General features: G+C 51.8%; 1 protein-coding gene and 1 pseudogene across 3 annotated transcripts; both read right to left on the bottom strand.

Moving 5' to 3' along the window:
* Window positions 1–1,307: 1,307 nt before the first annotated feature.
* LOC133043428 (retinol dehydrogenase 16-like) lies at window positions 1,308–5,825 on the bottom strand (annotated as a pseudogene).
* Window positions 5,826–7,127: 1,302 nt separating this feature from the next.
* Window positions 7,128–13,840, bottom strand: LOC133042646 (retinol dehydrogenase 16-like). Of its 3 annotated transcripts, XM_061123472.1 has the most exons (6): window positions 13,767–13,839; window positions 12,665–12,718; window positions 11,722–12,058; window positions 9,468–9,726; window positions 8,431–8,594; window positions 7,128–7,878 (listed from the first exon to the last, which is right to left on the bottom strand). In XM_061123472.1, the coding sequence occupies exons 3-6, from the start codon at window positions 12,032–12,034 to the stop codon at window positions 7,661–7,663; spliced, it is 954 nt and encodes a 317-aa protein (XP_060979455.1). In that variant the 5' UTR covers window positions 12,035–12,058; window positions 12,665–12,718; window positions 13,767–13,839; the 3' UTR covers window positions 7,128–7,660. The 3 variants fall into 3 exon arrangements, with proteins under 3 accessions (XP_060979455.1, XP_060979446.1, XP_060979463.1); XM_061123463.1 differs by lacking the exon at window positions 12,665–12,718 and having other exon boundaries at window positions 13,767–13,840; XM_061123480.1 differs by lacking the exon at window positions 12,665–12,718 and having other exon boundaries at window positions 11,722–12,037; window positions 13,767–13,828.
* Between the last annotated feature and the right edge of the window lie 2,894 nt (window positions 13,841–16,734).

Below are 16,734 nucleotides of genomic sequence, written 5' to 3'. Positions count from 1 at the left end.
ACATATCAGCCTCCCCTGGCAGGGCCCCCAGGGGGCATTTTCTTCTTCCCCCAGGTCCAGGCACCTGGCAGGCTGAGTTGAGGATCCTGAAGGTGGGTGATGTCAGGGGAAGCAAGGGACTATAAAGTGGAAGCAAAGGACTATAAAGTCAGCTGACACAGTGCTTAATGGAAAGTGCAGAGGGAAGGGAGGCCAGGAGCCAAATGATTCTAGGGCATGAGGCTGATAACAGGTCCAGCCATAGGTGGCAAGAAAAGTCAGGAGGAGACGCTTGGGGCACAGGGAGGGGAGGGAGGAGGGTAGAGAGCTCTGGGAGAAGCATGATTGAGACCGAGGCTCAGCCAGATGAGGAGGGGTGCCCTGGGCAGCTGTAGGAAGGACCTGGGGCCGGGTCCTTGGCTCTGAGAGGGGATGACATAGGAAGAACTGAGGACGCAGGTCAGGGACTTGGGAAACTCTTTGTGTCAGGTCTTTGAGGGAAAGGAGAGATTCCAGGCCATGGGGCAAAGAACTCACACAGAGGTAGAAGAGAAGCCAGTAAAGCAAAGGAAGCAAGGAAATGAGACAGAGGTGTGAGTCATCTCACACCCAGGATTGCAAAAATATGGGGACAGGATGAGGCTGGGGTCTGTACTGGTTCTCTGGACAAACCTCTAGCGTCATCATTCTGCAGGACCATCCTGGTGACCAGCCTGAAGGACCCAGGACCAACTGCCTACGCCTTGCCTGTCTAGAGGGTCTGACATAGAAATGAAGCCACGAAGTCCCCTAGAGTGAAGGACAAGGACGCTGGTATGCTGCACTCTCTACCAAGGCTAGTTAGCTCTAGACTCAGATAAAGGAGGTGTCATCTTGGGAAATCGCAGGGAGTTTGGGCAGTCTATACCAAGGGTGCTGGGATTTGGTGGGGGGTGGTGTCAGTTCATGGACCCAGTCCTGGGGAGCAGACCCAAAGCCTGTAGGATATGCAGATGGGAGATGGGAGGTGGAGGCAAACCTCACTTCCTTCCTACTCACCCCAAGGCACCGCCTACAGTTGATGTGGGAGGCATCTCAGAATTGTGTCTACCTCCTTGGTGAGTGAACAAGGAAGTTTTGGCTCAGGGAAGTCGGTCAATGTCACTCAAGGGCTGAGCAGGCCCAGGAATGTCCCAGTTCTTAAGACAGCCCCAGATGGGGAAATCCAGGGGATTGTCTCTAAATCTGAAAAAGAATGAGTTGGAACTGCCCCAGCACAGGCCTGGGCCTGACCTACCATCTCACGGGCCTGTCTGCTGATTGCCAGCACACACAGCGCTTCCCTGGACTCAAACTTCCAACATCAGAAAAGGCAGGTTGTGCAATGGGAGGTCGGGGGTCTGCAGGGCAACACAGAGGGCTCTTCTCCCAGGATAAGAGTGCTGCCCCCTCTGATGACCGGCCCTCCTCCTCCGCTGGCACATGAGGCTGCTGGGTGCCCTGTGCGTCCTTGACTCCCACCCACAGGTATTTTCAGTGGAGACAGGACCCTTTACCTCCTCCAAGCCATTTCCACCCCATGGGATGGGGAAACCAAGGCACGCCCTGAGGAGGTTTCCAGAGACAGAGGGCGTGGGGCTGAGCCCCTTCCCAGAGGTGCAGATTCCTCAGGGTGGCAAGAGGGCCGTGAGGCTCAGAGCTCTGAGATGCTGCCCAAGAAACAGGGCACAGATGTATGCTGTCAGATCCCTGTTCCTCAGCCACAAAACTTTGTCCTTCCTTCCCAATATCCCAGAGCCTCAGGAGAAGCCTGGGGCAGAGATGAGGAGGAGGATGACCTTAGAAATGGAAAGCTCCCTCCTTCCACCTTCTTTCCTTCCTCTTGAAGCATCATCCCTCACACAGCACCCCAACTAGACCACTGTGGCCCCCAGTCTTGACTTGATAGGGCCCTGGCCCTTGGGGAGCTCCGGTAGACCATAGCATCCATCAGGAAGGAGGGCAGGTAGCTCATGGGAAGTAGACGAGCTTGGCATCCCAGTTAGGTGAGTATCAGGTGTGTGGGTGGCAGGCAGTCAGGGTGTGTCCATGCAGTTCATGACCAAGCACAGAGATTCAGTTTGCATTTTTCCCAAATATTTTGATGTCTGTTCAGGATGAGAAAGTTTCTGTGTGTGTGTGTGTGTGTGTGTGTGTGTGTGTATGGAAAGTTTCCACATCCCTCCATTCCAACTCACGGTTTTAACACAGGGAGAAAATTTCTAAGAATTCCTGCCCTCCCCTCCCCTATAAATCCATGCCCCAAATTAATCTTTCAAATTCCCCAAGAAGCACCCAAACTCTTACCCCAGGAATAACTGTTCTATACTAAGCAACCTCTGGCTCCATTCCTGAGACTATCCAATACATAAATTGGATATTTCTATAAACACTAGCGTGGGCTTCTTTGATGGCTCACTGGTAAAGAATCTGCCTGCCAATGCACAAGACCTGGGTTCCATCCCTGGGTGGGGAAGATCCCCTGGAGGAGGAAATGGCAGCCCACTCCAGTATTCTTGCCTGGAAAATCCCACGGGCAGAGGAGTCTGGAGGGCTACAGTCCATGTGGTCACAAAGAGTTGGACACGACTTGGCTACTAGACAACAATGGACACTGAAATCTAAGCACATGAAAACCAGCTGCTCTAGTGTCAGTTTGTCTTGAGTCCACAAGTCTCTGTCCTCCCTAGATTCAGTCTCTTCCCCAGACAACAAGGGATTCAGATGAGACAGTGGTCCCCAGGTCTACCAAGCCTGAATCCTTTCCTTCTGTCACCAGCTGACCACGTGGGACCCTGAGGACAGAGCTAATGTCCTCACTGTGTGGATGACTCCGGGCCTGGAGGATGGACCTAAGCCCAGAGGAGGTGCTGATGATGGACCCAGGCTTCCAGACAAGGGTTTCCTTCTCACTCCAAGGTCCACAGCTCACTCACCTGGTGCCAGCAATGGCTTCCCACAGAGTTCTTTGGCCCGTGGAATTGCCCGATCCCATGCCTCCTGGAAGCCCCCATCCAGAACCTCGGGATTTCTCATGCTGGTCTTGAAGTAACTGTGCTTGATCCTAGCCACCTTTACCCCAAAGGTGGTAAGAGAGTTCCCTGCTCGAGGCCAAGAGGCAGAGAGGCAAGGCATTCAGAACCTCAGGAAACAAACAGAAAACAATAGAGTCTCAGTTCAGAGTGGAGTGGGATAAGCTTGAAAGTTTGAGGAGTTGTGAAGTGTAGCAGCCAGGGAGAGAAAATTGATGATGATGGTACTGTTTTTATAAAGAGCTTGAATAATTTGTGAAATAGTTTATTTATAGGGACTTATCAACTCTGTGTGTGTCTTAGTTGCTCAGTCGTGTCTGACCCTTTGCAATTCTGTGGACTGTAGCCCACCAGGCTCCTCTGTCCGTGGAATTCTCCAGGCAAGAATACTGGAGTGGGTTGCCATTCTCTTCTCCAGGGGATCTTCCTGACCCAGGGATCGAACCTGGGTCTCCTGCACTGCAGGTGGATTCTTTATGGGCTGAGCCACCAGGGAGGTCCCTTATCAATTCTAAATCCTACCAACAGTGAGGCAAGACACCAGTTATAAGCGATCTCCTCCTGCTCTCTGCACATGTATTCAATTATCAGAGTTTGCCGGTATCACCTCCTTCATACTCCTCAGCTCCCTCTCCCCCCTCTCCTGCTCCAGTCAACGACCTAGCCATCTGTAAGCTGGGTTATTGTAACTGTCCCCTAAGGAGCACCTCCCTGCCTGTGGTCTCGGCTCCCCCACATCCAAAGCCACGCCTTGCTCTAGAGGCTGATTTGGCTATTTTAACTCCCCTGATTAAATCTCTTCTGTGGGGTTCCATTGCCATCAGAAAGATGGTCCCCAGCCTTTCCAGTGCCTACATCTTTCTACAAGCCCACCCCTGCCCACCTGCCCCTGGTGGACCCCACAGCTTAGGCTGCCCACAGTCACTCATTGAGCTGGGCGTAGGCTGACACCACTCCCACATCCTGAAGCCTTCCTGCCCTACTTTGCCCAGTTGCCAGGGTCTCAGGTTCACTTCTTCAGTCCTCAGTTCAGACCCTTATCTCCTGAACCCTCACCTCATTTCACTGGCTACCAAGGCTACCTACCTTTGCTAACTTAGTCACAAGCAGCAAAAAAGATGATAATGGCATTACTGTATCTCTTTTTCCTTTCTCAGCGGTCAGACACTTTAGGCAAAGAGCCAAATCTTGAACCAGGAACACTTTTTGAGGACTCACAGAAGTGCCCAAGAAGTATCTGTTGATTCGCGTTAAGTGTTCCATGCCCCGCTTCGAGGGCTCCCTGAAGCTGAATATCGCAGGGGTTATGGACATGGGCTCCGCAGCCAAGTAATCCAGATTCCAGTTCTGCCTCAGATACTCTCTGAGCGTGGGCCCACATCAAAGGTGGCGAGTGGTTGAAGCAAACTCTGTAGTCCTGGAGCCCATTCGGACACCCGAAACTTAGAAAGGTGCTTCCCAATGAGGCCTACACAGAGCAAGAGAGAGGGGTTGGAAGGTCCGTGAAGAAAGGAAACCCCTGTAAAAGTTGGCCCCCACCCAGAGGCACAGAAGTGGGGAACAAGGGAGGGGCTCCGTGCCAAGCCAATACCTGAGGGACTCTGAGAAGGCCTCCGTGCTGTTCTTGAAGGCAGAGGAGCCTCCAGCCAAGAGGCCCAACCAGTCCATGACACTGGAGGCACTGACCACATGGCCCCTGCCTTCTGCACCAGGGGCGGCCGGCTCAGGGTCACCTCCGTCACCCCCAGCAGGTTCGCCTCTAGCAACTACGCAAAGCCCTGTTTGGTCAGCCACTCATTGGGTGCACTGGGTGTGCGAATTCCCCAGACCTCAGAGTCCTGGGAAGAGTGAGGGCAGGAGGGCAACAGTGTGCTGGGCCCAGGAGAGAGGATGCGGCCATGGTGCCAAGTCACCTTCCAGCTGCGATTTTTAACTGAGTCAGCAACAACGTGCCAGGAGGGAGAAGGGAAGAGCGTTCAGCAGAGGAAAAGGGTGTGGCGGTTGCAGGGCTGCCAGGGTTCGCATATTCTTGGAGCTCTTGGAAGGCAGGGATGGTCCTACCCAGTGTTCTGCCCATCCGTAGGCAATAAGCCCCTTTATTAAGGTCACAGACAGAGTTTGGGAAAATAGAGTGATGCTCACAAATATCAGAGGAGAGAGACAGGGACTAGGAGAGAGGAATGGTAAGAAACAGAAACGAAGGGGAAACTAGAGAAGAGAAAAGAAACAGGAAATGAATGAAAAGAGATGCAAAAAAAAAAACCACGAAAACTATGAATAATCACTTTCTGCAAGCTGCTTGGGAAAGACACATTTGAAAACCCCAGACGGGAGAATTTAGAGAACCGGCCTGCATCGCGCATCAGGAGACAAGCTTTGAAACAACCTGCACCAATTCCTAGGCAGTATCAAGGCTTTGAAAATCAAAACACCTTGGGGATCTTCCCAGGAAATGAACAAACACAACGAAATCTGGATGGTATCTCTGTTCCCCACACGCTCCTTCACCCACTGGGTGGCCACAGTCATGCTGTCTGTCTTGGTGATGCCCAAGATCCCTGTCTCCAGCCTGTCTGACGTCTGGTTCCTCAGCTGCTCGGCCCCCTGCTCCGTCAGACACCCAGCCAGGACCCTCAAGCCTCACAGGTCCAGCTGCCTGGCCAGCAGGTTCCCGAAGCCCGAGTCACAGCCCGTGATGAAGACGAACTTGTCCCGGAGGTGGGTCACCACCTGCCTCTCCCGGTACCAGCGCAGGAGGTAGTAGAGGCCCACGAGGACCGCCAGGTGCAGCCACATGGCTTTGCAGGGGACAGACTCTAAAGGCTCCAGTTGAACTAGAGTTCCAGCACTGTCTGCCGTGGAGCACTCAGACATCCTCCTGTTCATACCGGAGTCCCTTCTGATCTAGATTTTACAGTTCAAACTGTCTGTGCTTATGTCAACTCCACTCAGTAAATGTTTGCTTCTGTTACATTCCAAATGATTCAATAACTCAATGCATCTTTTAAAAAAAATTTTATTTATTTATTTGGCTATGGCAGGTCTTAGTTGAAGCATGCAGGATCTCCGTTGCATTGTGTGAGCTCTTTCAGTGGGAACGTGGACCTGTAGATGTGCCTTGTGGCCTTCAGTAGCTGTGGCCCCCAGGCTTAGTTGTTCCACAGCATGTGGGATCTTAGTTCCCCAACCAGGGATTGAACTTGCATCCCCTGCATTGCAAGGCAGATTCTTAACCACTGGAACACCAGGGAAATCCGAAGTCAATGATTTTTAAGGTATGAAATATTAAAACCTACTGTTCAATGGCATAAAATCCCCCAAAGTCTCTATAACCTCATTTTTTTAATCAGGAAGGTGAACTAAGAGGACTGGGAGATACCTCCCACTTCAGTTGCTCTCAGCCCAGAAATCTGTATGACTTTGTACAAATGCCTTCTCCACTGAGTCCATACTCAGACCATCGTGAGAGGAGAGGACACGCAGTCAGGGTCTCTGGAAGCACTGGGACCTCAGGGGAATTCCTGCCCTGCACATAGTAGGTGCTCAGTAAGCGTTAGCAGAAGACATAAGACTGGCCTCCAGAAGTGACTCCCACGCTCCTCCGTTGGAGGCTGGGGGAAGGGGATCTGGGCTGGGGGACCTGGCAGGTGGCAAAGGATGGAGGGTGGTGACTCTATAGGAGGCGACAGAGGGAAGACTGCAGGGAGGGTTCCCGTGAGAGAGAGGCTGTGTGCCCCCAGGGAAGGGTTCCGGCCCTGCCTCTCCCTTACAGACCTCTCTTGTTTGTCCATCCTTGTGTTAACCCTGGGACCCCTGGTCGTATGATAAGCCCCAGAAAGACCCATTAGCCCCCTCGCTTCTGCAGACAAAGGGGTGACCTCACCTCCTTCTTCAAATCCTCCTCAGGTCGCCCCACGCACCCCTACACCTCCACGAGGTCACCTGACTCTCCCTCTCATAGACACACACCCAGCGCTGCCCAAGGGCTTGGTCACAGTCGCTGATCCTGGGTAAGCATCTCAATTTTTATTTTAAGGGAATATAATCAATGGAAATTTAAGGTTTCAAAACAAAACAAGAATTGGTTTCTGTGTTCTCTGTCAGGACCTCCACTGATGACACCACTTTCCAGGCAAAGTAGGCTAGATGTGCACCTCAGCTCCTGACTACAAGTATCTAGGGGAGAGGGGCCTTTACCTCCCATGTCCATTTCCATCCAGTGGGACAGGGAGACTGGCCAGGGCCAAGGCACACCTGGAAGAGGTGGACAGGGGCAGAAGATGGGGGGGGCCGGGGCCCTCCCAGCTGTTCACACCCTCCAGACAATGCAGATTCCTCAGGGTGGCAGGAGGGCCATAAGGCTCAGAGCCTTGAGAGGCTGATGAGGGAACAGGACACAGAGGAGAGCTACTGATCTCAGCTTCTCACTACAAAGCTTGTTTCTTCCTACTATCCCTGAGTCCTAAGTAATGTCCCAAGAGGAGACTGGGGAGGAGATGGGAGTGAGGTGGGATGGGCGTCCTGGTGACACCCATCCTGGAGAGCTCCGCTCTCCACTGTATTTCCCTCCCCTGACGCATCCTCTCCCCACTCTGTACATGATCCCCCCTACAATGCACCCCAGTCTTGGGTTACAGGGCCTGAGCAGGCTGGGGGTTACTCCAGTACACCATGAGATCCACCAGGAAGCTGGGCAGGTAGCTCATGGGGAGGTAGATCAACTTGGCATCCCAGCCAGGTGAGTATCGGGTGCGGGGGTGGCAGGCGGTCAGGGCGTGCTCCATGCAGTTGGTCACCAAGGACAGATCCTGGCAGCAGGTTGTCGCCAACAAGTCGACTGATTTCGAGACTGTCCAGAATGAGAAAGAATCCAGATATATTTTGACCTCCGTCATTTCTGACTTAGGGATCAAATTATGGAGCAATGTTCTTAAGAATCCCTTGACCACATAACTTGAATCAACCTACATTCTCAAGTGAGTGCCCCAATTCTTACCCCAGGAGCACTGGTTTCACACGAAGTCACCTCTAATTCCACTCCTGAGAATATCAGGAGTGCATAAACTGCAGATGTCTACAGACAATAAATCCGAGGACATGAAAACCACTTGTTCTAATGCCAGCTAACCATGACTACACAGGTTCTCCCCTCTCCAGCTTCAGTGACCTCCCCAAATAATAAGGGGTTCAGGGAGACAGTGGTCCCCATGTCTACCAAGCCTGGAAACTTTGCCTATATCACCAGGTGATTACATGGAACCCTGGGGACAGAGCCCATGTCCCCACTGTGTGGGTGACTCAGAGCCTGGAGGATGGACACGATACTGAAGGAAGTGCTAATGACCAACCCAGGCTTCCAGACAGGCTTTGCCTCTCTCCCCAGGGTCCACAGCCCACTCACCGTTAGCCAAGAACTTCTCTCCATAGAGTTCCTTGATCTCTGGGCTGGCCTGATTCCAAGATGCCTGGAGGGCCTGAGAAAGTGCCTGAGGGCTGGTCACAGCAGTCTTGAAAAGACCAGGCTCGATCATAACCACCTTCACCCCAAAGTAGGAGAGCTCCCTCCTGCAAGGCAAACAGGCAGAGGGGCAAGGACTTCAGAGGTCTTTCAACATAAACACAAAAACACACCCCAAATTAGTAAGATACCAAGAAAGACTGCAGAGGGATAGCAGAAAAGGCTGGGAGGTTGTGAAGTACAGAAAGCCAAAGGGAGAAATCTAATGATGCTGTTATTCTGAATAGAGTTTGAATATTTTTCCAAATATTTTGTACACATGTGCCTATACCTGTAAATCTTACCAGCTGTGTTCCAAGGTACCACTTAAGTACCATCTCCTAATATTCCCCTCGCATCTAATTGGTCACCAACCTTTTTCTATTTTTATCTGCTCCATACTCCTCAATTTCCTCTCTTCCTCTCCTAACTGGCCTACTTCCTGGCTATCTATCAGCTGGACTGTTGGAACTGTCCCCTGAATATCATCTCTTTACCTCAATACCCCCTTCCCCAACATTTGGAGCTATCTTCAGCCCTGCAGAAGGTAGGGTCTCTACTGCTGATATGATTAATTGGTTCGCTTGATTAATTGCTTCCATGAGGTTACACTGCCTACAAGGTTCCCCCTACCTAATATTATAGCAGCAATAAATGTGGAACATGCTGTAGCCAATTATATCAGTGACAATTCTGCCTCATGTTCAGACTGTGGGATGGCATCCAGGCCAAAGTAAGTTCATTCAAACTCTAAAGAGTCATGGAGCCCATCCTGACATCAAGAACTTAGGAAGGAGCTTCCCAAGGAATGCCTGGCAAAGTAAGAGAGACAATTGCAGAAAAAAGAGCTCCAGTCAATGATGAAAGGAACACTGTGAAAGGCTCCCCCAGAATCACAGAGGCAGGAGGACCAAGGTGGGCAGTCTGTCCCAGGCCATCACCTGAGGGAGTCTGAGAAGGCCTCCACGCCGTATTTGGACATGCAATAGCCTCCACCAAAGAGGGCCACCCGGCCCATGACGCTGGACACGTTGACCACACGGCCCCTCGCCTTCCGCACCAGGGGCAGGACATTCAGGGTCACATCAATCACCCCCAGCAGGTTCACGTCCAGAATCTTCACGAAGTCCTGTTTGGTCAGCCACTCATTGGGTGCAGTGGGCACGGAGATGCCAGCATTATTCACCAGACCCCAGAGTCCTGGGAACAGTGAAGGCAAGAGGGCACCGCTGTGCTGGGCCCAGCAGTGAGGACCCCATCATGGCGCCAAGCCTCCTTCCAACCCGGGAGGACGTTAGGAGAGAGGCCGCGGGTGCGCGGCTGCAGCAGAGACGACCATGCTCCTGGGGGTTTGGGGAGACCAGACCCTGCGAGCGGTGGGAGGACAGAGGCGCCTCCCTCCTGACGCCGTCTTCACACCCCACCGCCTGCCTGCGGACAAGGGGCCAGAGCTGATGAGGGCGGGTACTGAGCTTCAGATGATCGAGTGTGTCTATAGTCTGGAACTGAGAATGAAGTTGTGAGTTTTCACAATCCATGTTGCCTTTGCAGACTTTATAAATATTCCTCTGACTTGTCAGATTTTCTGAGTGCTCAACAGCTAGTATGAAAAAAAGAGAGAAAAACAGAGAGAAATAATGAGGAATGGAGGGAAAGAGAGGAAGGAAGGAAAAAACAGATAAAAGACAAAGATAAAAAGATGAGTGAAGGTTAAAGGCAGATTGGTTGAGGAAAAGAGACCTGAAGTCCCAGGTTTGGGGGAACTGGTTAGGGGCGTGGTATTGACCTGCAGGGCCTGGCCTTGAAGCACCCACATCAATACTGAGTTATATTCCTACAAAAATTTGGGAATTCAGTGAGTAGGTTTTCAGGAGAAGCCATGTTTCCCCAAATCAGAAACACATCTTTTTCCCAGAAAAATCTACCCTCTCCCTCCCACAGGAGCCCACTCTGGCCCCAGTCCCCTCAGATCACCGGTTGCAAAGCTTCATAGGAACCTGTCTGTGAGACACAAAGACACATCAAGAACTTAAAGACTTATCAACTAACAGAACTCAGGGCAGAACAGCAAGGTCAGGGCACTTGGGAACAGGGTGTTGGGGTGAACACACAGAATTAGTCCCTCCACTGCTCAGCACCAAGCCTGCCCTTGTAGAAATGGGTATTCCTCATCATTTGACCAAAGATCAAATTAGTACCCATGATTAGAGCTTAGGCAATTGGGTAGAAAGAAGTTTACCTAGACATCATTTATGTTCGAGGCAATGAATAAAATACGGGAACCAATTACATTCATACCATGAGGTAATTTTCATGAAGTAGAGCTATTCTAAAGAATACAATATTCTCGATCATTATTTATTATGTTTTTGAACACATTTTTGTTACCTGTAAAATTGTTCGCCTTCTTTCAGTGGAAAATTAGGAAAGAGACTATGTCCAAAATGTAATATCATGTGTGTCAAAATGTTATCAGCAGTCATCTGTGGGTGGTAGGATTTGGGGTGATTTGGTTTTCGTCCACATAATTTTCCCACTGTCCACCTGTCATGTTTAAAATCTGTATTTAGATAAATTAAAGTTCTCTCCTGCTCCCATAAAACACAGGCACAACTGTAGTACCACAAAGAGACACATCACACATAGAGAAAAACAAAAAATAAAAAAAAAGAGAATGCGACCCCACAGTAGCTTTCAGGCCTTCCTTAGCTCCTGAAAGTTCAATGTCAGCACCAAAATGGGTGACGTTAAACCTCAAGTAGCCTGGCTATGGGTCACCAGCAAGAGTACGTTTAGGTGCTGAGAACACAGCCCAGCTCCAGCCCTGCCCCCAGCCACCCATGCAGCCTTCCAGCCAGAGTCCGCCTCTCCACCCCTCCCCGAGAAAGTCCGCCCTGATCACCCTGGTCACACAGCAAGAGAGCCAGACTTTCGCTGAGAGGGGAGGGGACACCAGACCAGTAGTCTGCAAGGACACAGTCTCATCAGAGAACTCTCTCCCCCAAACTACAGAGCTTCAAAGTCAGGAGGTGGGGGTATGGTGTGGCAGAGGTTTGACTGGTCACCTGGGTGAGGTGAAGAAGGCAGGTGGATTTCAAGTCACAGAAACAGCTCGGAATGTTCCCCAGGGAGCTGACAACAGGTCTTCTCTCACACAGAGAGAAGAAATAAACAAACAAGAAATCCGGGTGTTACCTCTGTCCCCCACACGCTCCTTCACCCACTCGGTGGCCGCAGCGATGCTCTCTGTCTTGGTGACGTCCAGGATCACCGTCTGCAGCCTGTCTGACGTCTGGTTCCTCAGCTGCTCGGCCCCCTGCTCCGTCAGACACCCAGCCAGGACCCTCAAGCCTCGCAGGTCCAGCTGCCTGGCCAGCTTGTTCCCGAAGCCCGAGTCACAGCCCGTGATGAAGACGAACTTGTCCCGGAGGTGGGTCACCACCTGCCTCTCCCGGTACCAGCGCAGGAGGTAGTAGAGGCCCACGAGGACCGCCAGGTGCAGCCACATGGCCTTTTACGGGACAGACACAGCCTGGGGTGAATAGAGTGGCTGGTGATCAGACAGGACAAATGAAGCACACACAGGATTACTGTTGGCAAACCAGGGCCCAGGCCGTCTGGCATGGAGTTCTGAAGATTTTCCTGTTCACCCTCTGCAGTGAGGATGACTGACTCTGACCCCGATGCGTGCTCTTTGGTACACTTAACCCGTCTCTAACAGATGTCCATGCATTTACGACTCGGTCTCTCAGGGATGACAATAGGTTTCCCAACCACCTCCGTCTGGTCCTCCCACACTCCCTGCTTGCCTCTGCCCTCCTCTCCCCTCCCCTCCCCTCCCCCACACACTGGGACCCGCACGTCGCACGGTTCCCTGGCTCATGACTATCTGCTTCCCTTTGTCCCTTTCAAGTCTGGGACCTGAGTCTCCCAGATCCAAAGAATACTCTTCAGGGGGAACATCCTTAGATTCATGAAACACACGGCTTCAGCACCCAGTGCATCTGCCAACTTGCTGAGCGGCTTACTCTGACCTGGTTCCTCCTCTGCCTCAGCTCCCAGGAGTCCCTCCTGAAAGGCTAAGTCCCGAAGCTTCTCTAGCATTAGAAGGAGAAGGCAAAGGAGAATAACGTCTCACCTGGTTCCCCAGACCAGAAAGGTGTTCTGGGGTGCAGTGGGGGCGTCTAGGGCACTACGAGGAGACAGAAGGGGGTGAGGGGACACAGGTGAGGATGAGACTCTCCCAGATGCTGGGACCTGTCCTGGAAGGACTCACACGAAGCTGCTCTCATAGCTGGTCCCCTTTTACTCCGTGAAGAGGCCCTGCCCACAGCCCTGGTGCCCGGCTCCATTGGCCTCTCCCTTCTGTGCCCAGCCCCCACCCAGCCCAGCTCCACACCCAGGATCCTGACCACTCAGACACTCAGCAGAGGCTGATCTGACCCGTGGCAAGCATTCACTGGGATTCTAACTCTCCCAAGTAGGAGATCTATAAACCACCATGATGGAAAGGAATAATTGCAGTTTGTATTAGCGTGACAGTGGAGAGGAGGAGGGAGCTGACCCCTCAGGAGACTAAAGAAAGGACCTGAGACCTATAACTCCCAGTAAGCAAAGAAAACAGATGCTGGGAGGAAGGAGAGGCTTCCCCAAGGACACAGAGGCTCAGATGCTCCTGGAACCCGCTCTAGCAGCCAACAACAGAGGAGAGGGCAGATTAGCCTTTACTGGTCATTTCCACCCACAGGGAGCTGACTGTCATCCTGAAAGGGGTTGTCCCTCCGGTGGGAGTCAGCAGCGGTAATGGAAAGGATGGTCCTGCAGAAACCAGCCTGTGCATGCTTCCTGGGTCACCAGCGGGACCCTCCTACAGGGGCTCCCCAAAGGGTGAGGTGGAAGAAGGCCAGGATGTAGGATGGTGCCCTGGAAACCGTCAGAATGTTAGGGGGATGTGCAAGTCTTTCACAAACACTAACCCTGCTAAGGGAGAAGGTTGTGGTTTCTTTATTGAAAGAAATGAGATATATTTTTTTTCAATTACCACGAATCCCACCACCATAACTTCCCAAGGGGCCATTCAGCAGACACATCCCAGCTTTCACCCCATCTGCTTCCCTTTTGTGAATCTGAAAGTAATGTTATCAGTCACTGGGGTCTCAGGAGCTTGAGACCACATTCTGGGTGGGACAGCCACAGGAACGTCAGGAGAGAGGAGAGGAGTCTTAGTGACTCTCACTCACCTGAGAGCTGCAAGGGGCAGAACGAGAAATCTCAGACCTGAACCCCGCTGGGAGACTCACTGACATAAATCTCTGCAGGAAGTCCTGCGAGGGGGAGCTGCCCTTTGTACTGAGGCAGCACGCCTCTGAGCTCCCTTTGAATTGGAGTGACGCGGGGCGCCCCCTGGTGACGCCCTGCAGAGTGTCATGAGATGCACTTGTCAAGAGTCAGGGCCACACACAATTCCTCCATCCACCCAGGAAGGGTCCTGTGAAGAGGGGAAGGCATCTGTAACAACAGGAGGTGGTAGGACTGGAGTGAGAGTTAATTGTGCAATTTATTTTCAGCCCCCCATGGACTCAGTCCCACTACCTGGCGATATAACACTGCCTTCCAGGGCCGAATTTCTGGCCCTTGGAAGGCTTGAGGATTGGGAGTGGGGAATTACTGACCACATTCAGCTCACAGTGGGCCAGGACGGCCTGTGGAAAAAGTGACCACAGATTCCTATGGCACTACTGGGGATGTCCATAGCATGGGTTCCTGCCTTGCACATGTCCATTAAACCAGACCCACTTCCCTCCCCAAGGAAGGCGGCCAGGAAAGAGGAGGATCTCTGCCGAGGGTCCAGGCTGAGGATGTGCGCGGGTGTTCACTGCACTTCCTTTTAATGCACCTGTTGTTCTACCTTGTCTGAACTGGGGCCCTGAGTCTCAGTCCACACTGTCTGCCATGACACGCATCTCATGCAGCCTTCGTCCCCCACCCCGGCCCCTGTGTAGGATCAGCAAGGAGGGTCATGGGGTTTAACATCACAAGCTCTCTACAATCTGAAGAGGATCCCTGAGGGTTAGTCCCAAGGTCCTAAACACCTACCTTCAAGTTAAAAAGTGAATCAATGATTATTCGATTTCAGTTGGTTTATGTCTGGCATTCTATGTGTGTGTGTGTGTGTAAATAATAATATGAAAATCTTAAGTCTTCAGATCAAGCATGAAGTTCTAGGTCCGCATCTGAGTAGGGGACATGGAGTGACCTGAGGGCCTGACACCACAGCCTTGAAGGACTCAGAGACTCTTGATCCTCCTGGTCATGCTGACTCTTCATCAGTCCCCTGTCTGACACCAAGGACCAGACTCAGAACTTAGACACTTCAACCCTATCCTCTCTCTGCTCTCCTCCCCTAGTGATGCCCTGGCCATCTCTCCTCTGGGAAATCCCCTACCCGGGGACACGACTCCCGCACATTTGGAAGTGCCCTCACTGCAGCCCCTGGAGTCTCACCCACAGTTGTGACGCAGCAGTTCCCCTGATGAGTTACCTCATGGTTACCCTCCCCACAGGGCGCCCGGAACCTATATATGTAGTAGTTAAGCACACTCAATCATCAAGTGTGCAGGACTGCACGCTGAAATCATTTCAGTCCCCACTCTGCCTCCAAAACTGACCGTGGGCCCTCAGGCAGGCAGTGATGTGTTTAATCAAACTCCTTAGTCCTAGACCCAAGTGGACACCAAATAGATAAAAAGTTTCTTCCCGGTGAAAGACCTACACAGAGCAAGAGAGAGAGACTTGGAAGGAACAGTTTCCAGAGAGAGGAAAGCCCTGAAAAACAGTGCCCTGCAAGCACAGAAGCAGGAGGACAGGGAGGACGTGCGTTCAGGCCGTAACCCGAGGGTCTGAGAAGGTCTCCACGCCCTACTTGGACGTGAAGTAGCTTCCAGGGTTCACCCAGCCCACGACACTGGAGACGTTGACCACACGGCCTGCTCACCTTCCACACCAGGGACAGCAGACTCAGGGTCACCCCTAATAGGTTTACGTACAGAGTTTTCATGAAGTACCAACCGCTCATTCAGTGGGGGTGGACGTGGAGATGCTGGCATTATTCACCAGACCCCAGAGTCCTGGGAAGAGTGAGGGTGGGTGGGCAACAGTGTGCCGGCCCAGGAGCGAGGACCCAGCTCTGATGCCAAATCCCTTCCAGCCCAGGGAGGACTTTGGGAGAGAGGGTGCAAGGGGAATGGCTGGAACAGACACCACCATGATCCAGCTGGCTGGGGACCAGAGCCTGGGCCCTGTGAGCAGAGGGAGGACAGAAGGTGTGCCTCCGTCCTGACTCAGCCTTCACAGCACAGTCCTTTGCCTGGAGACAAGAAACTGGCACCCCAGAGCTGGTGAAATCAGGACGGACAAAAATGAAATAAGACGGATCCGTAGTCAGGAAGTCGGTGTGAGAAACTTCATAGTCCATGTTGTCCTCCTGGATGTTATAAATATCTCGTTACATAGATTCTCAAACAGCTTCAGGATGATGCTCAACAGCTAGTAAGAGGGAAAGAGAGGAAAACATAGACAGACAGTAAGGTAGGAGGGGATGAGAGAAAGAATATTGAATAAAAGGGGAAAAAAGTGGTGAGTAAAATCTGGGTGCAGGTTGGTTCGGTAAAATACACCTGAAATCCAGGTTTAGGGGAACATGTTGACAAGCCTGGTATTGACTTTTTGGACCTGGGCTTGAAACACTTTCATCAACACTAAACTGCATTCCTGAAGGAATCTGAGGAATTCTGAGGGTAGTGTTTCAGACGGAGGCAGGCATGCCTCTATTAACCACCATCACCAGAACTGGAATTTACACTTTGCGCTAGGAAAATCCACCCTCCCTCCCACCATAGGAAGCCACTCAGGCTCCAGTCCCTACCTCAGGTGCTGATCAGTCCCCTCCAATCACAGGTGCCCAGCTTATGGAAACCTGTCTAGGAGAAACAAAGATGAATACCAAGAATTTAAAGATGTACCAATTAATAGGACTCAGGGCAGAGAGCAGGGTCAGGGCAGTTGGGCACAGGAATTATTAACACACATAATTAATCCCTCCCCTGCTCAGCAGCAAGGCTGCCCTTGTAGGAATGGTCATCCTCCCTCTGTATTTGACAAAATATCAAATTAATATACATGACTAGAGAGTAAGAAATTGTGTGGAAA

This window comes from Dama dama, chromosome 3, assembly GCF_033118175.1.
Source record: "Dama dama isolate Ldn47 chromosome 3, ASM3311817v1, whole genome shotgun sequence".
In the NCBI taxonomy this organism is placed as follows: domain Eukaryota; kingdom Metazoa; phylum Chordata; class Mammalia; order Artiodactyla; family Cervidae; genus Dama; species Dama dama.
Note: the sequence above shows the minus strand (reverse complement) of the source record. Positions and strands in the feature narration are given on the sequence as shown.

Coding starts and splice junctions, on each gene's coding strand:
- LOC133042646 (XM_061123463.1), bottom strand. CDS start 12,034: ATGTGGCTGCACCTGGCGGTCCTCGTGGGCCTCTACTACCTCCTGCGC. Junction 9,727..11,721: donor GGAGCGTGTGGGGGACAGAG/GTAACACCCGGA, acceptor CACTGTTCCCAG/GACTCTGGGGTCTGGTGAAT. Junction 7,879..8,430: donor AGAGAAGTTCTTGGCTAACG/GTGAGTGGGCTG, acceptor CATTCTGGACAG/TCTCGAAATCAGTCGACTTG.